The following is a 25592-nucleotide window of genomic DNA, read 5'->3' on the forward strand; positions in this document are numbered from 1 at the left end:
TGACGCATGCTGACGCAGCTCCCTACTCGAACTACTGCAGAATATATAAATAACAGTTCTGAACTAACGAAAAGCATTTGTTTTTTTACTTTGGTTTGAAATAAACACTGTAATATCTGTGGCTGTTTTTCAAAAACACCCAGGGTGGAACCCGAAGTGAAGCGCTTGTTTCTAACACGGCCCCTTTATCGGGCGGACAGCAGCCTGAAGTGCGGTTGATTGAGTCTGCGGAGCGCCGCCGTAGTGAGGACACTTTCCCAGACACAAATCAACGCTTTCGAGTCGGGCGGCTATTGTAATAATGACGACTTTGGTACTTGATAATGGGGCTTATACCGCAAAAATTGGCTACAGCCATGAGAATGTCAGGTTGGTTTTATTTGCGAAACCTTGCTTGGGTTCTTGTATATATCATGGGCTTTCTGCTCGGGCGACAAATGCTACTCTCCCCCCCCCTGGTTACGGTAAAATGAAGTCATGTCAAGTTCATCAGTTATTCAGCTACCCTGCAGAGGATAAGACCACAGTTATACAGACAGGGGAACACAAGCTTATTTCACTGAGCCTTAACGAGGTTCCGTTGTTGTGCTTTTGCATTTCACGACACGCGGGAGTGGTCTTGTGAGTGACAGCGTCTCATATTTATCACGTTTTGTTGTTGCTCACGTTCGAGGCAGTGCTTATGGGCCCTTTTGGTAGTCTGTGAGATCGGTTATGGGCTGAACTGTTAGTTTGAAGCTTTTACCTCCTGCCTGTTCGTTGTGTTTCTCCCAGCGTGATCCCTAACTGCCAGTTCCGCTCCAAAACTGCGAGGCTGAAGACTTTCACCGCCAACCAGATCGACGAAATAAAAGATCCGTCGGGACTCTTCTACATCCTGCCTTTCCAGAAGGTGGGCTCCGCCTCTGCCTTTATTTAAGCTTTCAATATTGTTCCTGCCAGTTTTTAGCTAAAGCATCCCAGCGGTGCCCTTGTATACACTGTACCTTGAAGTTTAATATAAGTTGGAAGAGCAAAGATGTCATTGCAAGCGCTCGACTAAATGCTACTACTGATGAGGTTATTTTACAGTGGTTGTGTAATATATGATTTACTTTTGAATGTGTCCTTCATTGTTATGAAAATGAAAGTCATTTTGTTTTTCAGGGCTACTTGGTAAATTGGGATGTCCAGAGGAAAGTGTGGGATCACCTGTTTGGAAAGGAGATGTACAAGGTGAACGTGAGCCGTCTTTCCGGCTGTCTGCTTGGGGCCAGTGACTTCAGGACAGCATTTTCATTCTGTTCCATTCATTGGCCAGCTGCTTGTTTTTAGAACAACGAAGCATGTGTACTTTGAATGTTGGGGCATCGTTTTCATTTCTTGATCACTCGTGTCTCGTGCATTCAGCTGATCGTGGCTGTTTGCACAAATAGCGTCAGCTCGCCTCAGCAGCGACAGGCTTGGCCATGTCAGGTAATGTCCCGTCAAGCTCGGTGGAAGCCAAGAAAGGAAGTGACGGGAAGGAATGGCTATTTCCTTCTTAACAAGAGAACCACCTGGTATGTTGGAGGCTGAACGGAGTACATTCAGGTGGACTCGGCAGCACTGAAGCTGTTTGTACAGTAGAGCACTCTCCTGGAGGCAAGCGCGTCTCCCACAGTGGTGCGGAACAGTATGGTATTGTCACGTGCAACAGGTCAGTAGATGGGGAGGTCCAAGTGTGATACTAGTCACCACAGAGCTGTGCTTGTAGTCGTTGATGGCAGCCTGCCTGCACGGCACTGCGTTGATCAAGTCCGGGGATCTCAGCTACTGCCCTTCCTGCAGGGCTCATCCTGACCTGACAGCGTTCCGGCAGGACAGCACAGGCTCATGTCACTGCTATGACAGCAGCTTTCAGGCAAGGTGGAAATGGTGCAGTTATCCCATGGATGTTCGCCAAAAATGAGCGAACATGGAACATCTGCAGGCTGAGCGGGGACAATGTGTGGCATCTAGGGCTCAGAGACCAGGGAACAAGCATGTGCCAGCCCAGGCTCTACAAATGTGACATAATCTGCTACCTGGTGCAAAGCATGTGTCACAGATGTACAGCTTGTGTTGCTTGCAGTGATATCCACACACGCTACTAGCACGTGAATTTCACAGTAGATCCCATATTGATCAGCCCTGTTGATAGGAGTTAATCGGTAACAACCCTGACTAGTGTTAATCTGCCTCATGAATTTACCCCTGCCACATCTGGTACTGTACCTGCCTGTTACAATACATGACTTTTTTTCCTGATAATGACTTTGTGAATTCATTATAGTTTTAAGTTCTAAATATTTTTGATGCACAATATATGATGTTTGACAAGTGGAAAATTGATCATTAAAATTAAATGTTCATAGTCTGTTGTTGGAATTTAATAATAATTGTGTCCCATTGTGCCCCATGTTTGGAACAAAAATGTTCTGAAAATTGAAATCTGTAAATAAGAAATTATCAGAAGTAAGAATCTTATGATTTGTTTTGTTACATAGTAGCATGTACCATTTTAGGGAAAGACTATAGTGGAGTCACATGTATACAGTGATAGTTTTGTTTTTCATGTGTGAATTAAAGAGGCAGGAGAAGTTATTGGTAAAATGTATTTCATTTGTTTTTTAGGTGGATTTTGCCGAAACCAGCATAGTGATCACAGAGCCCTACTTTAATTTTACTTCAATCCAGGAGTCGATGAATGAAATACTGTTTGAAGAATATCAATTTCATGCCGCTCTCAGAATAAACGGTGAGTTTTGGTGTCCCTTAGCTTTGGGGTTGTTAGCCCCTACATGTCAAGAATGTATTCAAAGTCTCGGGGGCTAGCTTTAATCCAGTCTTTCCCAAGACGTATGTAAGAATTGGTATCCTGGTTGGTCAGGATGTGTTGTGTGGTGAATAGGAATGTGATGCTGGACTAAATCTAGAAATAAGTGTTAAATTCAAGTTGTTAGCTTTTGTTTGTCATTCATGGGCACGTTGGCTGTTCAGGTCTGTACTACCTTATTTTTATTTTAGGGAGGCATTGCAATATGCTTATTTCTTTTTCCTTTTTTGACTTTCTCTGTCCAGCTGGATCCCTGAGTGCCCACAAGTACTTCCAAGAGAACAGTTCGGAACTGTGCTGCATTGTGGTGGACAGTGGCTACTCCTTCACACACATTGTGCCCTACTGCCGGGGGAAGAAAATGAAAGATGGAATATGCAGGTAAAACAAGTTTATTACAGAGATTTCAAATTTATTCATAAGAAGAACAGGATCAAGATGATTTTTCCTTCTTCTCCCGAAGGATAGAGGCCACGACTGCGACTTGTGTAACTTGAGCTGAGGGTCCTCTGCAGGTTCAGAGGAGAAATTATCTGAAGGGAGAAAACTTTCATACAGTTGTAGAAATTGTTAAAGGTGCAGGCTTGAAAATTTTAAACAAAAAGAAATACATCATTTCTGCACATTTAAGCCTGAAGCCCCAAGAAGAACTTATTTTATTGTATAAAGCAGTGTAGAGTGGTAGTTAGGATTATGGACTCATAATTGGAGGGTTGTGGGTTCAAGTCCTGCGTTGGTATTGCTGTTGCACTTTTAAACAATGTGCTTCAAACTGTAAAATGCCTGGCTGTACAGTGTATAATACGACCTTTGTAAACTGTTTTATAAGGACTTACTATACACAAGATTAAGGCTCGTATGACAGAAGAGGTTTGATATTGTTACAAGTGAAAGGTTACAAGAATGAAAAAAATCTGGAAATGACTGAGCGGATCAATCAATAGCTAAATAAATCACAACCCCAGCTTGTGAAGATTTTGCCAAGAATACCTGAGCGGTTGGTATAGTTAGAAGCACATGAATTCTTTGTTCACACCCCTTGGCACAGCTTTGGTGAAAAGAGTAATAATTCAGGCACACTGGGTTAAACAAATATTTATTAAAGACTAAACAATACACAACAAACATACAGCACACAACTTACCCTCTGTACAAACTTTCAAATAAGTTTAACTGAACCCCAGACACCCACAAAACCCCAGACTGTCGCCAAGTATCGAAACTCTTATACCGTGTCGAGGCCAAAATAAGAGACAGCTGCCAGTGGTAAATGGTTCAAATGTTCAGCTGCAATCTGGCCTTCCTGGGTGATCTGGGACAAGGAGCTCTCAGCTTCCCTTTCTCTCATCTCCTGTCTTCTCCTCCCTTCCAGCTGTCTTCCCCTTTTGTATGATCTGTTCCTGGACTGCTAATTGACACTGAATCATTTACCCAGAACTTAATTAACCAAGGTAAACTTTACGATTGCTTTGATCGCTGAATCTGGGACCCCTACAGTTCATCTCGGCAAACATCACCTTGCTTTGAAGCTGGGAATGCTGAATTTAGCCAGGTGTCCCCATTGTATTCTTCCAGTGGTTCTCAAACTGTGGTTCGGTACGTGGAGCGCCCCCAGGCGGTACGCAGGATGACCCTGGAAATTTGTTGTGTGCACTGAAAAACTGGGAATTAAAAATTGAATAATTAGAAATTATGTACATTTTCCATCTGTAATTTACTTAATTGGTTTCAGAAAGCTTGAGATGGGTTTTCATATTTTCTATTTTCATAAAATTAGTTTGTGTCAGATACGCAGCCTACACACTTAGCTACGTCGATACAGCGTGCGCTAATACTTGAGTGGACACAAGGGCTGCTATGTAATTCTATACCATTGTATAGGAATGCTGCACACCTAAGTGACCAATTGTATTAAAAGAAGTGATCTTTAGCAAATAGGGAGGTAGGAGGATGTGCGTGATTTTGGAACACTGCCAATCTTGTAAGCACCTGTAAGAACAGCTGTGTGAAATCTCTGATCATGGCAGGATGTTTCCTCTATCCTGTATGGTGAGAACAGAATTCACAAAGTCTCTGACCATTGTAAATGCACCAACTTAGTTCTTGTTTACCTGTTACCCAATTATTTCACCACCTGATTCTAATTACCCCCTTAATTGTGCTAACTAGACTGGAGGTTCACTTACTTGACTTCACACAGTGAGTCTTACTCATTTTTTTCTGCTGCATACACCATGAAGGCACGCAGGTGTCTGATTAGAGACAAGTCACTGGTGCACGACAAACCAGCATTTCTAATCTGTCTTAGAATCCGCTGTTCCCCTGAGAGTCAGACACTGGCTTCTCTGTTTCATATGACCCCTTAAAACTGTCAAAACATCAAGAAATATGTAGGAGTGTTGTATAATGTATTTCTGGCTAAGTATTTTTTTAATTTGGAAGTGTTCTAATATTGTCAGTGGTCTGGTGTAGATACCTCAAAGCTGAAAGCTCAAAGTTGCACTGACAGACCGATGAAAATTACAAGGGCATTTATAGATTTTGCAATGGTAAATTTGAAAACGTAATCCTATCCTGTGCATAGAAGAGGGTACAGGGCCTCTAGTGGATGAGATATACAGTAACTATTCAGCAGTAAATCAGTTTAAAGGCTTGTCATTTGCGCAGACTGCGATTGCCACTATGACAGTGGTCCAAGCAAATGGTGTGTTACAACAACAGATTTTTCCCTTGTGTGTTTTCATTATTGAAAGAACCATCTTTGATTTAGCCCTGTAATGAAGTGAAACTGGAAAAACCCAGGAGGATAATCTCTACAGGGCAAAGCTCAATTCTAAAATGCATTCAGTAGCTTCCTCTACAGGATGAGTGTTGGTCATACCTTGTTACTGTAGAATCCAAAAGTTATGTAAGCTGGCTAATTTATATTTAATGTAGAGGGGTACTTTGCACATTTACTTGCTTTTATTAATGTATATGTCGTACAGAGCACTCAGATTTTCGCTGGTGGAACTGCACACTCTCTCCTGGCCCCAGGGGAGATACACCAGGACACAGATGGCGGGTGGGCCGATTTCTAGTAACTGAACCATGCTGTTTTGTTTTTGTTTTAGAATAAATGTTGGTGGAAAGCTGCTGACAAATCATCTAAAGGAGATCATTTCATACAGGTATTGTATGCACATTACTGCTCCTCTGTCACTGTATGGTCTCAAGCTGCTTCTCAAGGTATTGCCTTACCTTAAGAGTTCTCCCCCTTACCCTCTGGCAAGCGGTAGCGCACTATTAAAGCACAGACCACTAGACTCAAGAACAGCTTCTACCCTACGGCACTGCACAGCCTCAACAGCTAAGTGCAGGGCCTTAATACACGTCTGCACTACGCACTTTTTACATGGTCTGCCATTTTGTTTTGGTGTCTCTACTATGTATTTATTTATTTTTCCACAACGTATTTACTGTTCCTGTTGTCTACAGTGTGTGGTGTTGTCTGTTGTACTGTGTATGTCGCGAGAGATCAGTGCGATGAAGATTTCCAATGTACATGTACATATGGCAATAAACTGCTCTACTCTCTGCTCTTACCTCTCTTGGTTCTGAAGTGTTTCTCATAAATACACAGTGTTGAGCTTTATTGTCAGGTCAATTCACTTGTAGGGGATAAAAAATAACAGCTATTAATTGTATTTCTAAAAACATTTAAATAATTTAAAAGTAAGATTTTTTATTTGGATAACACAATATATTATTTTCTTTCATTCTAGTTTTTAGAATAATCTGCCTTTTCTTTCTTTAAATCCACATTCCCAAAACCGGTCCTATTGCCTTGCTTTCTTTGTGACACAGGCAGCTGCATGTAATGGACGAGACCTATGTTATCAATCAGGTGAAAGAAGATGTGTGCTACGTGTCCCAAGACTTTTACAAGGACATGGAAGTGGCTCAGTGAGTTTCTCTGATTTATTCTTTTTCATTTCCCTTTGCAACAGGGTGGCGCTGTAAACATTTGAAACTGTCTTAGTGCCTCTGTTCTCATATTATGAATTCTCTTCCCAAGCCTGTCTTTAGTTGATTTTGAAGCTCAGTGGCTGCCCAACATGGAGAACAACATCAGATGGGTTATAAACACTAGAAGACCATTCAGCTCGTCTGTCTTATTTGGTTGCTAGTGAATATTTCTTTTGCATTCCCATTACTTTAAACAGCATGACAGGGTAGCTTGTTCCAGACTCCCACAACTCTTTGTGCAAAGGCATTTGATGGGCCTTGAGGTTTACTTTCAAATCAGCAGCAAAACTTGTCGTTGCTACTTGTAGGTTAAAAGGAGAAGAAAACACTGTGATGCGAGACTACGTGCTCCCGGATTTCAGCACCATCAAAAAGGGGTTTTGCAAGGTAAAGACATTTTCACTGTATTTGATAGCAATTCCTGGCCAGTAAAGCATCGCTTCTTCAAACATAAAAATAAATAGAAGACAAAATAGAAGATATAGATTGTGTTCTGCCACAGATGTGTGCCTTCTTGGAAACAAAGTGTGCCTTTCTACTCGCTGTTAAATAATATTGCTGAGCCAACCAACATTTTGTCTAATTCAGCCCCGGGAAGAGATGAATTTCAGTGGGAAGTACAAGACCGGGGAGCAGATCCTCCGACTGACCAATGAGAGGTTTGCTGTTCCTGAGATGGTCTTCCACCCCTCGGATATTGGGATTCAGGAAATGGGTATTCCGGAGGCCCTGGTCTACTCCGTTCAAAACCTGCCTGAAGGTAACGGGAACACCCAGGTGGGGGGCCTGAAACAGCACAGACAGTGACATGAATTACTTCTGAAAGTGGAAAGTGTACTTTGGTCATCGGAGACTCTGTCTTTATTACGTGTAATTTACATGTTTTTTTTTCCTGTCTCAAGAAATGCAGCCCCACTTCTTTAAGAACATTGTCCTGACAGGAGGCAACACCATTTTCCCTGGATTTCGAGACCGGGTTTACAAGGACGTGAGATCTCTCACTCCCACGGATTTTGACGTGTCTGTGGTACAGCCTCAGAAGTAAGTACAACCCCAGAGGGGCAGTTTAGTTTATTCAGCTCACTCATTGGTTTTCGAACCAGTTCATCCAGTTCAGGGGCATGGTGTTGCCAGAGCCTATCCCAGCAAGCAACACGTTTCAGGCAGGATACACCCTGGACAAGAAGCCAGTCCATTGCAGGGCCCGCACAAACACAGTACACACACACTCACGCACACGCACAAACACACTACACACACACACTCACGAAGGGCCAGTTTCCCCAGAAGCCAATTAACACACAAGCTCCACACAGAGAGTATCCCAGGTCTGGAATTGAACCCAGGGCCCCAGCGCTGTGAGGCTGCAATGCTGACCCCTGCACCACCACACTGCCCTAATTCAGCACTTATTACATTTACTTTCATGTCTTTAGAGTACTCTTTATCTGTACTAATAGCAGCAGTTGTTTCAGATCATTCAATTGTTTGAGAGAGCCTGAACCCTGTACCTTTGTGACTGGCACGGCTGAGTTCACAGAGTCTGGGTTCTCTGCTTCCGAGTATTGCTTGACAGGCTGTAAGAAAAAGTGTTTTGTTGCTGCTTAACCGAGAGCACAGACGAAACTGAAATCAGTAACTGCATTAATATTCCAACATTAATGTGAGGCATATCTGTGGTCGCGAGCTTTGGGTAGAGACTGAAAGAACGAGAGGGCGGGTACAAGCAGCGGAAACGAGGCCTGCTGGGCTCACTCTCTGTGACAGGGAGGAGCAGCCCAGCAGTCCAGGAGGACCCTGGAGTAGAGTCGCAGCTCCTCGGGATCGAGAGGAGCCAGCCGAGGTGGTCCGGGTGTCTGGGGAGGGGGACCAGCCTACTTGGGGGGAGACCCCGGGACACTCTGGGGGGACCGTATCTCTCGGCTGGCCTGGGAGAGCCGGGGACCCCCCCCCAGGAGGAGCTGGAGGCTGTTGCTGGGGAAAGACAGTCTGGTCGGCCCTGCGCAGCCCTTTAACACCGCGGCCTCCACCAGGAGCGAGCGGTTAGCACACGCTGATGGGATGAACACGCCCGAGCAGTCCATGCCAGTTCGTGGTGGCCGTTTGCATGAACGCGCTAAATAATGGAGTGCAACAGAAAAACCGGTCAGGCCGCTGCGGGCAGTTGGTTAACTCACTGGCAGCGCCGGAAGTAAGAAGACGGGGTGGATGACAGGCCCCGCTGGATTGAGGAGCTGCTGAAGTGGCTTGTTCTCTGCTGTAGCTCCACGTACTGTATATTGTTGTTTTTCTCAGCTAATAGAACTGTTGTAAAATTTTAAGTATGATGAAAACCATGTAATATGCTTGCTTTTTTTTTTTTAAGTCCCATCTGCTATTCCTGGGAAGGAGGCAAGCTGCTGTCTGAGAATCCGGACTTTGACGAGATGGTTGTAACCAGGGAAGATTATGAAGAAAACGGACACTGTATATGCGAAGAAAAGTTTGATATTTAAAAAGTGGCCACCATCGGGTCTCCAGCCCAGGGCCTGGCCTGAGTATCCGGGAGCAGACTGGCCACCCTCACCTGCAGCTCTGTGTGCACATACAAGCAGGCGTGGCAGAGAGGAACTGCGTTCAGACCAGATGAAGGAACTACTCTCTTGCTGTGGTTTTATTAACAAAGTCATCACGTCTGGAAGAAGATGCAAACAGCTACGCAGTAGTACACTGTAAATCAATTCTTAGAATTTAAAACAGTTTTTTTACACACTGTTTACAGTGTTATCAGTGGTGAAGCTGTAGTTGCTTATGCTGCTTTTCCAAGTAAGGAGTGGGACTCATTTGTAAATGCTTTATTCTTAATGAACAGGGGGAAGGGTGTTCCCTGTTGGATTATTATGGTGGAATTCATTGAGAATCCACTGGAATTCCTCTGGATTCCTTTGGAATCCTACCCATAGAGTAAGGATCAGTTATGGGCTGTGGTTTCTTGCTGTAGTATCTTTACAATGTGCTTTGACTTCAAGGTTAATGGTGAAATTCGGTCCCATTACTGCTATTAATTTATTTAGCAGAGGCTTCTGTCCAAAGATACAAGCTACACACTTGGGAATATTACTGGAGGAATGGGCATAAAGCCACCACCCAGCATAGGATGTGAACCTGCAACCTTCCGCTGACAAGGCCAGAGCCCTGTTACGCCATGTTATGTGGGTACCGTGCTTGCCTGATGTACATAGCAATATGCAACAGTGAAATACTGAAACCTTTTATGTAGAATGCTTTTTTTATGGCAAAAAAGTTGAAAGGTTTGCATGAATGTGTAAAACAATTTCGTTTTCATTTGTATGTGGTCTGAACTCAGATCGTCTAAAGTTTTATAACGCCACTCGAAAATACAGAAATAAAATAAATGCATTAACTTTATAACAGCAGATGCAACATTGTGTAAAACTTACAATACACTAATGAGCTTGTTCTTTTAATGCTGATATCATGGATCGACTGCGCTGCACCGTACAGTCTACCACATTAACTGTAACAATTACATTCAAACAGCTGGAAAAAAGCTTTGCAAACAAGACAGTGGCGCGAACCATTCTGAGCTCATAATAGGGGGAAATTTGGGATAAGAGTAAATTATTCTCTGACGAATATAACTTTAAACTTTAAATTATATTTCTTAAGAGAACCTATATTTCAAGCGTTTTCCTAGAGCCGTGAATCACCAAGGCTTACCGGTTTTGTACAAGCAGTGCCGTCTCTAAGAACTCGATGGTACGGTCCGAGTTCAGAACTAGAACGCTGTTTGGTGCGGTCCGGGGTGACGCAACTTCCGGAGTCGCGATGGCGGCCGATTTGACTCCGAGGTTCCGACGCATAAACAGCCAGAGCGCCAGCATGCGGGAAACAGGCCGGACGGGTGAGGAAAAAAAACAGGTTATAAGAGGGATTCGCCGAAGAAGCGGTTTCGTTTTCATCGGTTATGTTGAAATGGAACGAGTGGGCGTACGGAACAAGTAACTTGTCGACTGCATTGGACTCTTGCAAAGAATTCAGGCAGTCCCCCCGGCCACAGAAGTGTACTCACCCTCAAAATGCTCACTGCTTGCATGTTTTCGGCAAACGATCAAGTGCACAGCTTTTCCCCCACAATTAATTGCTTTTTGAATAGTCTTTTTGATTAAACGCCCATTCACCAGTTCTCCTAACACTCGAGTGATACTGTCGCTGTAACTCGCCTCTCTTTCGAAGAGACTTGGGTCCGCGCAGGCGATGAGGTCGGCATTTCACCCCTGTCAGCGTGAAGCCTGCTGAAAGCTAATAAAAAAAACAAACAGAACGAGACCAGTATGCTCCGTTTACAAAGAGAACAGTAGTTATGTGGGATGCAGAATCCCCAGTCGCATTATTAATGAGTCAGTGAAATGATATGCGAATCGTGTACTGCAGAGTAGCCTGGCATGTTCACAACCAGCGGTTACTAACCCGACAAGGACAGGAAACCTTCCCCGAATACCCTCTGTTGATAACAGTAAGGAGATGGCCGTCTATAATGTCCGTGCACCTGGTACAGAAATAGTCGCTTTGAACGTGTTGTAATTAAAAAATGATGTTTCTTATGGTACAGTTAAAGCAAAATATTTAATTCTTTGGCAAGAAGAAAGTGCCTGTGACTAAGGAAACTTCCAATCAAAATACATGTGCAAAAAAAAATACTGAAAAGAGCAGTAGCTATAAAGCGAGTTAATACAATAATCCAACTTAATACCGTCACTAACTGCAGAGAGCCAGATCGCTGCCCAACCAGGTTGGGTCACAGGTTACAACACCTGCAATAAGAGCAGCTGGCTCACTAACTCCAGCAGCTCAAGGACGAACTGTAGATAAGGGCCAATGTTTAGGCACAGTTTGACAGCTGGAGGTCCCTGGACTTGATACAGCTACTCTGGAGGTCAGGCAGCAACTCCTATCCAGACTGTCATACAGGAATCTCCCCCATCAGCTGGTCTGCCGTGTAGAACAGTGACCATCCTTCTTCACACTCGCAGATATCCTTCAGGGTGGTCAAGACAAAACCTCAATCCGTCACGAAAGGACTGGGCTCTCCTGCAGGAGAGTCCACCTGAGGTCACAGTCCGGGCTCCCACATCCCTACAGCACAAAGGGGCTGTTCTCTTGGTAATCCGAGCACATTGAGTCCTTCCTTTGTTTTTCCCCACCAGGTGTGACATCAAGCAGGTTATAACACCTGTGCTCAATTAAAGTATCTCGTTAATGAGATTTAGTGCCAAGCTGCAGTGCATCACAGGCAGGAGTAATCAACTGAGTACAAAACAAAATCAGTATCAAAGTCTATACATTATTTTTCTATAAAAAAATAGATGTCCACAGAGTGATATTTACATGCTCAGCATGCAGTACCTATAGAAAGACTTACAAAGTAACATTTTGTGGCCTGGCTATAAATCAAGACATTAATTCAGGGTTTTATTTCACCTTTACTCTTTGTAACACAACCTCCAGGTGAACAACAGGTGCTCATTATGAAAATTCATTAAAAATGAAAATCTAGAATAATGGGTTGGGTAAGTGAACTCACCCTTACATTAGTACATGATGGAAGCACACTTTTCTTGAATTATAGCTATAATTATGTTCAAAAAGGTCTGTGCCAATGTAGCTCCCCCAGAGTTGGCAGTGTTTACCCATTCCTCCACACAGACATAGTCAATCTCAGTCAAATTAAAGGCAGACCAGCAGAAGAGAGGTCTAGGAACAGCTGGTTTTATTCTGAAATCATCAGACTGACTACAGTTGAACACAGGTGGAGACTAATTAGCTCATTGTGTGATTTGAAAGGCAATTGGTTCCACCAGAGCTAATTTACAATTGCTGTTACTTGGGGGTGTGGACACTTATCCAACCCATTTTCTAGGTTTTCATTTGTAATTACTTTTCCGAATGTTGAAGCACTTGTTTTTTTGCTTGGAGGGTGTGTGTTACAATGTGGAAATAAAGGTAAAATCAATCCTGATTGGATGTGTCTTGATTTCATGCTGTCAGGCCACAAATGTGTTACTTTCGAAAGTGTGCGTGGACTCTCTATAGGCACTGTGTATTACAAACCAGGTGGCCTTCACCTGTCACACGTCTTTCAGATGGCTGGGTGTTTATGCCACCTAGATGTAGTGGGTGAGGAAGGTGATGACGGGAAAAGGCAGCACCTCAAAAAGAGAGAAAAGGTTGTGGCAACCCCAGAAGTGGTGGACCCTAGATCAGGTGGTCCTGAGACCTTGCCCTTGTGGGCCAGAGCCTGCTGGTTTCCTAGCTCACCTGCTGTAGCCCTGGGAGATGGGGCTGAGACCAGGGGAATGTTTTGTGAAATGAAACAATGGGGGGCTATGGGTGGAGTGGGCCAGTGTATCAGTGTATCCTGGGGCTGCAGGCATGTGCGAGTTAGTGACAGCGGCAGCACTCTTCTCCCCTGCCCCCTGTGCCAACCTCTCTCCAGGCAGTGTTCGAGCAGCTGGGAGTGAGTAACCCAATCGTTTTACAGTCGGCACACCCAGACTGGAAGTGTATAAGCAGAAAAACAAGCCCTGACTTCACATTTTAAAAAAGATGTACGGCAGGCAGAGGGACTGAGCAACAACTTGACTCTTCCGAGCAGCGTTGGCGGGCCCGTTCCGTGCCACCCAGCTGTGGGGGAACATCATCCACGCCCTGCAGACCCAGGTGGAGGTGAGGAGGCGGCGGCAGCACCTGCGGACGCACAGCGGCTGCTTCGCCGGCTCGGACGCGGTGGACGTGGTGCTCAGCCACCTCATGCAGAGCGCCTGCTTCCGCTCCAGCGCGGTGTCCCGGCTCCAGGCCGCCCGCCTCTGCCAGGCCCTGATGGAGTCGCGAGTGTTCGAGCCCGTCGGCACCCGGCTGTTCCACAGGGACAAGGAGCCGGCCTTCGAGGACACGAGCAGCAGCCTCTACCGCTTCCTGGACGGCGACGCCGGGACTCCGTCCACCGACGAGCCCGGTGGCAAAAAGAAGAAAATTCCCAGGTTTGGAACAGAAAAACGTCCTATTGTATATCTGGGAAATACCCGTCAAAACATCAGCCGGTCACGTATTTATGGCGGATATTGTTTAAAGTGTTCTTATAAGAGAAATGAAAACATTTTAATGGCAAAACTTAAAAAGGAGTTTTTTTTCCCAATAGCAACTGGTAATGGTCTGACTCGGTGCGCTAAAAAGTGTTTCAGGCTGGTTGGGAGGGAGGACTCTTCTGGGTGATCAAACGCCTTGTTGAGGGCTTGCGTGGAGCGGAGCCGCGGGTGTTCCTGCAGCCGTGTCTGGCGCCAGGTCACGGCAGACTCCAATGGACGACAGGGAAATTGGCGAGTGAAATTGAAAAGAATTAATTCACATTAATTAAATATCAATTTGAAACTTTAACATTGTCATAAGTTTGCATACTTTATGTGCTTTTTATGGCCATGACGTGATGATGCAAGTTTATTTTTTGTTTGCTGTGGGTTGTTTCCCCCTCCAGTGGATTGAACTTTATTATTAGGGTGGCGGGGTGGTGCAGTGGTCAGCATTGCTGCCGCACAGCGCTGGGGCTCTGGGTTCAGTTCCTGGGGTTCTGTCTGTGTGGAGTCTGCATGTTCTCCCATGTTCCCATGGCTTTCCTCCGGGTGCTCCGGTTTGCTTCCAAGTTCAAAGGCATGCTGGCAGATTAATTATCTTCTTGGAAACCGGGGTGTCTGTGTGTGCCCTGTGATGGACTGGCATCCCATCCAGGGTGCATGCTGCCTTGCGCCTGTTGCTTGCTGGGCTAGGCTCTGCCTCCCCTGCGACGCTGAATCAAAAGCAGCGCTTGGAAAATGGATTGATGGATGAATTTCATCATAACGGAAATACAGTGGTTGTAAGCAATTATTATTATTATTAGAATAAAATGCTGTCTGGAATGAGGAGAACGATTCCACTGCATAAGCTCTGTGACCGCAGCGTTGCGAGGCTGGCAGGAAACACTCTGGCACCGTTGCATCGGAGCCGGTGAATGACAGGATGTCGCCAACTCCCTCCACAGGCTAGAACAAGTCACCACCATTCCCAACCCGCTGGCCCTGGAGTCTTCCGACAGGAGAATAGAGAAACTTCTTCAGAGCATCAACCTGCGACCGACTGTGCCTTCGAACGCAAGGCCAGAGCCGCCAGCCATGGTGCTGCCTAAAACAGGTGAGGATGCTTTCGAGCGAGAGGAGGCCGTTCGGCCCACTGGGGCTGCTGGGTTTACCCGGCAGTTAATTTATCCAGGAATCCCACCCAACTGCTTTTTGGAAGAAGCCAGGGTATCGGCTTCAACCACATGGCCGGTCTTCTTGTCCCACTCTCCCACCACCCTTTGCGTGAAGGCGTGCCAGCTCTCCTCACTGGAGGATCTCATCCAGTCAGGGGTGTCAGCTTCAACAACACAGTTGGCTAGTTTGTTCCAGACGGCCGCAGCCCCTTGTGTCAGGAGGAGGGATAACCTGCCTGTTCCAATGTTATGATAGTATATCATAGTATCATAGACATTATTGACTGGAATCAGTTTTAATTTTCAGTGCTTGTCTGTAGTTTGATGACGTGCCAAATGATATGCTTACAATGTTATTTCTAGAGATCTCCACATTTATTATTTTAGTACTATGAAAATGAGCAGCCCTCAACATATTGATTTATTAAGAACTATCAGTTACCAGTATTAGTAATAGCATTCAAAGACATAGATTCTGAAACGTACCATGTATGGTGTTATCTTAAACATTGTAAACTGCCTACACTGCTGTTGGTCTAATTAAAAGTTTAGCTGTGGTTTTGAAGTTTAAATGATAAAACCTGTTGCCTCTCAAGGGCATTTCAGATATGCTGAAATGGCCTTAATACAACTGACATACAATTTGCAATCCCAGGCTACAAGTTCATTCAAAATGCTAATTGATTGCAGGCACTGTATTTAGATATCTCCAAGCATATGCATGGATCATTGAACAGATGGTACCACTGCAATATTAAAATTCGTTGTGAAGAGATCTGTTTGTGTTTGATGGTTTATAATGAAGAATGACACTTTAAGACCTTAGCTGTTTGCAAATTAAATTAAAATTTTGATGAGCCATTTATAAAACACATCTGTTACAGTCTGAATAATTGCATATATTCAGATTGTCATGCTTTTGTGTGAAGTTCTCTTTCTGATGCTGAAGACACAAGATACCGTATGTTAATGAAAGAACCCCCTTTTGCAACATATATATGCTTTATCCCCTGATTTTCGTGAACAGAAATAACATTTAAATCCATGTTAAGGAAGAGCTTTTTTGTCTTATTCATTTAGAGTATATTTGCATCTCATTTACTCCAAAAACAAATCAGATTGTCTGCTGCTGAGTCCGATACCTTGGCTTCTTTCAAGAAGCGTCTGGATGAGATTTTGAGATCGATGAACTGCTAGCTACCGGACGGAGCAGAGAGGCTGAATGGCCTCTTCTCGTCTCTAACTTTTCTTATGTTCTAGAGCAGCAGTTCCCAGTCTTGCTAGTGGAGGATCACCCACCCGGTGGGTTTTATTTCAGCTGAGCTCACAGTTTCGCAGCTGAACAATTAATTGATTTAGGAATAGGATTACCTGGAACTGTTTGACGGATTGAGTGACGTTAGCTCTTAAACTTGTTGAAGGCTGTCTTGTAACTGCTGTTCTTCCTGAGTCAAATCCCAAACTTTTGTGTAGAAAAAATAATGTGTGAGTACTCCAGTCGAGCAACCTGTTATTTCAGTGAAGTCTTCTGTTAGGCAGTCAGGCTCAGCTGGAGTGGAAACCATGTGTGGTCCTCCAGAATTAGGATTGGGAGTCGCTGTGCTGTTCTAGAAAAGCAGATTTAACCAGTGGTCAGCTCTGGCTACCAGGTTCCCAGTCCTGGTCCTGGTGCCCCACACACCTGCTGGTTTTCATTCCCTCCCACCTTCATTAGAGAATTGAAGCCTCAATTGATCTAACGAGTCGCTTCAGTGGAGTATTTGCATTTTGTTTCTAGTCACAGGTTTGGGGATTTATTTTGCTTACACAATGCCACGGTTGAAGCTCCACACTGTTCAAGATCTGTGAGCAAAGAGCTCAGATTGCTCTCCTCAATTCACTGGCTTTATGTTTCGTGAGGGTTTGATTGTGTAACTGAGGGCTTGACTGGAACAAAAGCCAGCCGTTGTGTGGGTCACCAGGACCAGAATTGGAACCACTGCTTAAGCCTAATAATCTCCAGGTTCCCCATAATATATGTGCTCTTTTATTTGCTAAATATCTGTTGATCCATTTGTCCTTCCGCTGTTTTTTCCTCTGCCCCCTCTCCTGGTTTTCGGCTCTGTCCCGCGTCTGACCTCTGCAGTCGTGGCGGAGGTATGGAAGCAGCAGACCCTGCTGCACCTGCTCCAGATCGTCGACCTCCCCTTCCTGGACGGCGTTTTGCAGTCGCCGGTGAAAGCGGAGCAGCCACGGGCGGCCCCGTCGCGCGGCTGCGCCGACCTCGTCATCTCCAACACCTGCGTGGAGAGGGAGGTCACCCAGAGCCTGGACCTGCGCCGGTCAGTCCGCAGAACATCTCCAAAAAACCCCACGCAGTTTACAGCTTCTCACTGCTGATCCTGAGCTCTCTCTGAAATCTTGGACGCATGAAGCTTTCCCTCTGCTTAATCCCCATGGCTCCTAAATTAGTCCTGGGGGAAGATGGCTTAATTTAATGCAAGCTTCTCTTCTTAACACTGAATTACATCACTGAAATATGAGACGGCACCCTTATCTGTACTGCTTTCTGTCCAATAGCCAATAGCCGTTTTCAATCCAGGTGCATGCATTTCCGTGATTACCTACTGACTGTTATCTGAGAATTCCTCGGGTCAGTCGGTTTTCTCACCCTTGACAATGGGTGCTACATTAGAAATCAGGTAATGGCATAGTTAGGGGGAGCTATAAAAAATGAAGGTTGTGCTGAAGGAGAATCTGTCTAATAGAAGAAATAGCTTCTTGAGCTGTGAGCTAATAGCCTTTTATTACTAATTTAAAACGTCTTCCCTTTTGTCCTCAGGCTCGACATGTGGCTTATGGCTGCTATTGACTGCTTAGAGTACTTCCCTGACCAGATGATCGTGGCAGCTGGAGAGCACTTATCCCAGCAATGTGCTGATGGGCATGAGAGGGAGCATATGCAGAAGAAGCTGCTTTTCGACACCATATCAAAATATTACGGTCAGGAAAGAGAGCCGCTTCTAACAAGCCACTACGTCGACATCCACACTGGCATCGTGGAGCTTTTAGGTAAAAGAGTCCTCTTCTCTCTTAATCGAGGTCTTGCAAATCATGTCCGCTTTCTTTCGAGTTCTCTTGTGTTGTAATCATGTTTTCCATTGGATACAGTTTGGTTTTTATTCATGTTTGTAGCTTTGCTCCTTTAATGAGGTCAATAGATGTTTTGGGGTAGAGAGATATTGAGGATGGTGGACATTAAGGGAAACTAATGATGATTAATGATGAGCGAAGCAAAGATTTTAGAACAAATATCAGTGTGCCAGTGCTCACGGAATAATGGAAAGTCATCCAGATCTGACAGAAGTCAGCTACATAGTAGCAGATGCTTTCACTTGCCAGTTTTCCACCTTGCGTCTGATTTTATATACTGACTGCTTTTTATAAACATTTGCTTCAGAGAAATAATATCGCATAACATTATTCTCTTTGAAATGATAGTGAACAATGTTACAATAAGGGGTGTTGACCCGTCCCACTCTTTAAGGGACACTGGAGGAAGGGTGTTGACCCGTCCCACTCTTTAAGGGACACTGGACGAAGGGTGTTGACCCATCACACTCTTTAAGGGACACTGGACGAAGGGTGTTGACCCATCACACTCTTTAAGGGACACTGGACGAAGGGTGTTGACATCTCACGCTCTTTAAGGGACACTGGACAAAGGGTGTTGACATCTCACGCTCTTTAAGGGACACTGGACGAAGGGGTGTTGACATCTCACACTCTTTAAGGGACACTGGACGAAGGGTGTTGACATCTCACGCTCTTTAAGGGACACTGGACAAAGGGTGTTGACATCTCACGCTCTTTAAGGGGACACTGGATGAAGGGGTGTTGGCCACTCGCACTCTTTAAGGGACACTGGACGAAGGGGTGTTGACCCATCGCGCTCTTTAAGGGACACTAGACGAAGGGGTGTTGGCCACTCACACTCTTTGAGGGACACTGGACGAAGGGTGTTGACCCATCGCGCTCTTTAAGGGACACTGGACGAAGGGGTGTTGATGTCTTGCCTTGTCTGCTTTGCAGAGAGAGGAAAGGGGGAGCGAGCTCTCCAAGCGTCCCAGCTGTGTCTGAAGCTGCTGGAGCCCAACGTGAGGGACGAACTGCGCCGCCTGCTGGCGTTCATGGCAGAGGCTGCGGAGCCGGAGGGCTACAGACTGCAGAAACAGGTAGGACTGCTCGCGCAGCCATCACAAGGCCGAGGGGCTGCCGGCGGTGCTGTACTCAAGGCACGACAAATGTCTGAGTGCTTTTGATTTGAGTGCTGTGAATCCAATAAATATATATAAATCCTATTCTTATTTGTTTTTTTACACTGTAGTAGTAAAAAATTTGTTTTTTTATTTTTTTATAATTGTTTAATTATGTTTTCTCACATAGTTTTGATTTTTATTGTTAACCAGAAAGGTGTTTATTGTTAACCAAAAAGCATTCCATCCTTCTGGATGAACTTCTGGGAACCTTTAAATACAGCTTTTCGTCTTTGCTGTATGTGTGTTGAGAACTTAAAAACTAGACTGCTGTTTTTTTTAATGGTCGATTTTTCAGTTTGTAACAACCTTATCCACGCTGTGTGACTTGGAGGTTAGAGAAATGTTGTTAATGAGCAGGTGGGTCTCTATAGGCCAGAACAGTTAAGCAAAACTGAAAATGTTTTTTTTAGGTGAGTCTGGTTTAGACATTTGTATCACACTGCGGCAGTGATCAGACTACCAAAATGAGCAACATGTTTACAATACGCTGAACAATCAAAAATATATTTGTAAAATTCTACCTTTATAAAATCCAGGTGTATCAATATTTTTTCTGCTAGTAATTTTGGCGGTGATAACTGTGAAACTAGGACAGGTCTCTTTCTTCCCTCTAGGTAAACAAACTACTGGTCCACCTCAGTGGACAGTGCTGAGTCCTTAACTACTCTGTTTTCAGAATGTTAGACCGTTAATAATAATTAATAATAATTGCTTATACTTATATAGCGCTTTTCTGGACACTCCACTCAAAGCACTTTACTGGTAAATGGGAACTCCCCTCCACCACCCCCAGTGTGCAGCCCCACCTGGATGATGCGACGGCAGCCATAGTGCGCCAGAACGCTCACCGCACATCGGCTATCAGTGGGGAGGAGAGCAGAGTAATGAAGCCAATTCATAGATGGGGATTATTTGGAGGCCATGATTGGCAAAGGCCAATGGGAAATTTGGCCAGGACGCCAGGGTTACACCCCTACTCGTTTCGAGAAATGCCCTGAGATTTTTAATGACCACAGAGAGTCAGGGCCTCGGTTTTACGTCTCATCCGAAGGACGGCGCCTTTTTTTTACAGTATAGTGTCCCCGTCCCTATACTGGGGCATTAGGACCCACATGGACTGCAGGGTGAGCGCCCCCTGCTGGCCCCACTAACACCTCTTCCAGCAGCAGCCTTAGTTTTTCCCACGAGGTCTCCTATGAAAAGCTAGAAAACTGGGTTGGATAAGTATACACTCCCCAAATGTAAATTAGCTTTGATTTCAGGAGCCCAAAATGGGTTACTTTGGTAAGGGTGTAGATTTCTGCAGGCATTATAGATTCCCTTGTGTTTTCTGGATCAAATAGTAGTTATTCTGACGATGTCCGCTGGTCTGACTTTCTCTGTGTGTTTGAGGGTTTTAAACACTTGCGTCAGGACCCCTCTTGTCCAGTTGTCTTCTGTATTCAAGAGTTAAAAACTTTAGTTCCTTTAAGCCTCAGAATATTTGTGATTTTTATTCTGGGTTGATTCCAGAGTAAAATCTTACAGTGCATCAGCAATTAATTGTTTCAAAATTCATGCTTCATGCTTAAACAAATTTTCTTAAAATTTTACTGTGTTTACTGGTCTTGATTTATGGGTTGATAAATCAACCTAATAAGCATGAGCAGCGTGCTTTATTTACAAACGGTGAATACAATTTGAGATAGGAATGTCAGAGTTTGTATTCTTAATGCATCTCTCTGTTCTGATCTTTTCCTTGCACTTGGAACTTTCACTCCCCCTGAAATGGTGTGAAAAACAGCTACATGGCTCCTTTATAGTAGGAATTGATGAGCATCTTTCTGTAGTTCAGGTGGGGAGCTGCGTCAGCATGGATAGGCTGCAAAGGAACAAGTAACGGGTTTATTCCCTGCTGAAAAGAGAAGAGAGAAAACACAACATTTCAGCTGTGGAGCCTTAAGAAGAACTGGGAGGCTCCACAGCCGAAACATTATGTTTTCTCTCTTCTCTTTTCAGCAGGGAATAAACCTATTACTAGCATCCATCTGTGGTTACTACACATGTATTGATTCAAGCTGCTTTCATGTCAAGAACGAAGGATTGCACTTTTATTTCAGGGAAGATCTCTACAGCCAGACTCCTCTTCAGCTAGTCTCATTTGTTCCCTTCTACACATTTGCCAGTTGATTTACTCTGCATGATTGAGGAGAACAGAATTGCCCTGAAACAACCAGCATTTGTGTTTTGCCTTTGCCTTGTTTATTCCCGAGAGCTAATTAAAATATTCCCCTAGGGCGGCTCTCCAAGCCCTGCTTCAAAATAACTTGGCCTCATCTCGTTAGCAACCTTTTTTATGTCACTGTTTTTATTGGAAAGGGCTGTTCTTCCGTATTTTCCAAGGTCTGTTCTTTTCATTTGATAGCCCTCTCCTAATAGGCCTATAGAATGCCCTTCTAATGAGACTCACAACACACAGACGCCCTACGAAGCTTTAAACATCCTGCTTTTATTTGCCCCATTAATTCTAGCTAATACGTACAGGCTCTGTCTGAGTTCTTCCTGATTCACCATCATGTGTTTTGATCAATTATTTATGCATTTAATATTTTTAAAGATATTCAGTACTTGGTGTGGGTGTTAATTTCCTTCCGTTTATACTGTTTTTATGAACTGCACCATTTAAAAATCTGCATTGTAAGTACTGTATTTATTGTTTCTTGTTCTCCACAATACATTAGTTACTGTCTGTATAATGATACTGCTAAATTCCCATTCAGACATGTGCCTGAGGAATCCTTTCAGCAGCTTTTGTGCATCAAAGCTTTTTGGTAGGGAAGTCATTACTCAGGTGAGGGTTATTCCCATAATGGCCGGATGTTGGGGTGTCCTGGCATTTGTGACATCATTCTGAGAAGTCCACATCTTGTATTAAAAATCATTCCATGTGGTTGATTTGTTTCACTGTTTCACTGTTGTGGCCGGTGTGTCTTTTGTCTTTCGATTAACAGCATGATAACAGAACTGTTGTGTGCCGGACCTTCCTGAAGGCCATTGTGCAGAAGAAGTCCCTGTCAAAGACCCAGGCTGAGCAGCTGGTCCTGTTTCTCATGGAAACGCACACTGAGCTCTTTAAGGTAGGCCCTCCATTTCTTCAGAGCACCCAGAGCACGCAAATAGACGAGCAAACAGGTCCGAAACTTTTGAGGGCTTTAAATTTAGGTCCAAGCTGAAATTGTTTTTTGAAATTATTTGTGTTATTCAAATATGAATGTAGTTGTCCAGAGAAAAAGTATGTTTGGTGAAATTAAAATGCAGGATAAAACAGAACATCAGCAAGAACAGATTTAAAAGGTGCTAGAAGGTACAGTGGTGTGAAAAAGTGTTTGCCCCCTTCCTGATTTCTTATTTTTTTGCATGTTTGTCACACTGAAATGTTTCAGATCATCAAACAAATTGAAATATTAGACAAAGATAACACAAGTAAACACAAAATGCAGTTTTTAAATGAAGGTTTTTATTATTAAGGGAAAAAAAAAATCCAAACCTACATGGCCCTGTGTGAAAAAGTGATTGCCCCCCCTGTTAAAACTGTTAAAATGAAATGCCTACTACAACAATATAAATTCATCAATGAAATATGTGTTTTTTTTATCTGTTTTAACTTTTAGACTCCTACATCATTGATCACAACCGTAGGCAAGAAACTTCAAAGTTTACAGCAAGGAAGGGACCCAGATAGCACAGCAGGTAAACTCTTTGTCTCCAAATATAGTTTCACTTCCCTGTGCTGCCCAGTGCCCTCTCCTGCTTTAGACAGCTGGCTGTCTATAGGATTCCTCAGCATCTCCTGTTGATCATCTGCATGAATTCAGTCCTGATATTCATCGAATCTTCTGGGCATCATGTAAATTAGGATCTAAATGCAATAAATATTTGTTGTGGAAATTGGGAAGCTTTTTGTAGCAGGTGAATCGGCATTTTGTTGAACAGACATGATGCAGGTGAATTCATTCTTCATTAGAATCGGAAGGCCTGGGGTCTGCTGTGAAAATCACAGGCTAGTAACGCGTGGCCAGTTTCTTTAGGACCTGAGCGGTTCACATCTGCGATGCATGATTAGCAGCAGGTATCAGTTGTTGTCTTCTGGGGTTCTGTCCATTCCTCTACCCAAAATGTCATCCCAGTCTATCCCACACATGTTCGCTAGGGCTCAAGTCTGGGTAACTGGGAATCCATAGTGTGGCTGCCATGTTCTCAGCTCACAGGTTTGTTTTAGCTCCACTCTCGAGTCGCTGGTCAGCCTGGCCGTGTCGCTGTGTCCGTGTGCAGCGTGGGGCTCCGTTTGACACTGTCCACAGAGTGGACCTGGGAGGAGTATCCGACGATCTTCCCTGTAATCCCAGAGTAGTACAAACTGCACTTCAATCTGTGGCTTTATCCTTAAAGTGACTTGATATTTAAGAACAGTAATTACAAAGTACAGTGCATGAATACAGAGTGTTGCAGTGTGGATATACAGTGTTTTAAATATGCGTAGAACACAATACTGGTTGAAATTAAGCTGATTTTTTGTTTCAGCGTCATTCCTAGGGAGTAACTGAGCACAGTACGTCGTCTTAGGGGTCAGCTGGTTGGGTTTTAAGTCTGTTTATGCGGAAGTGGCCTTTCTTTTTTTTTCCAGCATTCACGTACTGTGAGCAGCTGACGCCAGAGCAGTACGAGGAGCAGGGGCTGCAAGCGACTGTGAAGCAGCTTCAGCTCTTAGTGAGGGACATCGAGCACAGCGCCTCCCTCCCTGCCAAGGAGAAGGACAGGCTCGTGAAAGAGCTGCAGAAACACCACCCTTCCGCTCTTCTCCACTAGAGCTCCAAGTCCCTCCCCAGAGGAGACGATTCTAATTTACATTCGTTGATTGTACTGGATTTAAATAGTAGATTTTTAATGAACAGCATTTTGCACTTGCGTGTTTACAGAAGGTAGCGTCACACTGGAGGTGGAAAAGTGTCAGTCCTGTGAAACGGCCAACAGTCGCACACACTGGTAGGTTTAGCATGCTGAATGTTATGAAACAAGAAATATAATCTCTTGAAATATAATCACAGAAAAAAATGCTCTGCCTAGTGACATATCTCGTGCAGAGAAGTGCACCCTCTTTGAGCACATACACTAAGGTACACTGCAGTCCTCTACACTCTCCTACATTACACTACACTACAGTGTGGATCTCATTCCTAATTCTGGAAAAAATGCCTCATATTGATTTTGTCTAATTGAGCTCTGAATCAGAGGCTAGCTCACTTCTGTAATTGAATGTCATGTTTGATTATACTCTTTCAGCCTACAATATACATCGAAGTGCATTTAAAACCGAGAACAGGAGGCACTTCGTTACGCTAAAGTCGGTAGAATTAGGGAACAAGCTATCCATTCATATCGTTGAAGCGAATAAAAAAGTGATTCTGTTCTGCAGAGTCCGCAGAGATCCAATTACCTACGTTCCACACGCCTGAAAGAGGGTAGGAGTGGAATTCAGAAGGTGGTTCAGGGTTATTAGTAACTGCCAACAACATCCAACTGTTTATCAATTAGGCCAGATTAATCACTTAATTGCTCTGCTTAAGAGACGACTAAAGGCCTTAATCCACTACCATCCACGTCCCGGAGGATCAGTCATCTTGCATGTTTACTTTTCAGCTCTGGCCTTCTGCCCTGACATACGTTGGCAGGTTGCTGTCTTAAATGGACCAATTTATCAGTTCCTCCCAGTTCTTCGGCTGCTGCTGCCTTAAAGGGACAAGGCAAAGGAAAACCTGCAGATCTGCTTGCCCTCCAGGACCGGGATGGGACAGCCCTGACTTGACCGATTAAGAGATTGGTGGAATGAAAACATGAAAACTCTGAGCTCTTCTTAAACCAGAACTGGGAACCACTGTACTACAGTTTGATTTGTTTGTGATGTTGATTTCGAAGGATATACAGTAGTGTTGTTCATTTATTTATCAGATGATTTTATCCATTGTGATTTACGTTTGTGCCTACTTATACAGCTGGGCATTTCACTGAAGCAGACTCAGTGGTGTACCTTGCTCAAGGGTTCAACAGTAGTATTCAGATTCAAAGAATTTCTATTGCCATGTTGGCACGACCAATGAATTACACTGTCGCCAATGCAATGACAGTCAAA

General features: G+C 44.2%; 2 protein-coding genes across 2 annotated transcripts; both read left to right on the forward strand.

Annotated features, from left to right (window-relative positions):
- The first annotated feature begins 223 nt into the window (after positions 1-223).
- actr6 (actin related protein 6) lies at positions 224-10252 on the forward strand. Its single transcript, XM_088923111.1, has 11 exons — positions 224-369; positions 775-892; positions 1147-1215; positions 2635-2758; positions 3082-3217; positions 5950-6006; positions 6683-6781; positions 7153-7231; positions 7433-7604; positions 7747-7885; positions 9210-10252. The coding sequence occupies exons 1-11, from the start codon at positions 302-304 to the stop codon at positions 9337-9339; spliced, it is 1191 nt and encodes a 396-aa protein (XP_088779237.1). The 5' UTR covers positions 224-301; the 3' UTR covers positions 9340-10252.
- A 348-nt stretch (positions 10253-10600) lies between these two features.
- depdc4 (DEP domain containing 4) lies at positions 10601-24423 on the forward strand. The gene is made up of 9 exons (XM_088923669.1): positions 10601-10748; positions 13500-13884; positions 14919-15067; positions 17254-17449; positions 17950-18179; positions 19200-19342; positions 22417-22542; positions 23077-23155; positions 24090-24423. Exons 1-9 carry the CDS (start codon positions 10601-10603, stop codon positions 24269-24271), a joined length of 1638 nt encoding a protein of 545 aa, XP_088779795.1. The 3' UTR covers positions 24272-24423.
- The last annotated feature ends 1169 nt before the right edge of the window (positions 24424-25592 follow it).

This window comes from Atractosteus spatula, chromosome 8 (assembly GCF_055471065.1).
Source record: "Atractosteus spatula isolate fAtrSpa1 chromosome 8, fAtrSpa1.hap1, whole genome shotgun sequence".
Lineage (NCBI taxonomy): Eukaryota > Metazoa > Chordata > Actinopteri > Semionotiformes > Lepisosteidae > Atractosteus > Atractosteus spatula.

What these genes read in the sequence shown, in the direction of transcription:
- actr6 (XM_088923111.1), top strand. Translation starts at nt 302, where the DNA reads ATGACGACTTTGGTACTTGATAATGGGGCTTATACCGCAAAAATTGGC. An exon ending in AAGGAGATCATTTCATACAG is followed by an intron (nt 6,007 to 6,682) that starts GTATTGTATGCA and finishes TTTGTGACACAG; the next exon opens with GCAGCTGCATGTAATGGACG. An exon ending in TCAAAAAGGGGTTTTGCAAG is followed by an intron (nt 7,232 to 7,432) that starts GTAAAGACATTT and finishes TGTCTAATTCAG; the next exon opens with CCCCGGGAAGAGATGAATTT.
- depdc4 (XM_088923669.1), top strand. Translation starts at nt 10,601, where the DNA reads ATGGTACGGTCCGAGTTCAGAACTAGAACGCTGTTTGGTGCGGTCCGG. An exon ending in AAAAAGAAGAAAATTCCCAG is followed by an intron (nt 13,885 to 14,918) that starts GTTTGGAACAGA and finishes CTCCCTCCACAG; the next exon opens with GCTAGAACAAGTCACCACCA. An exon ending in TGGCATCGTGGAGCTTTTAG is followed by an intron (nt 18,180 to 19,199) that starts GTAAAAGAGTCC and finishes TCTGCTTTGCAG; the next exon opens with AGAGAGGAAAGGGGGAGCGA.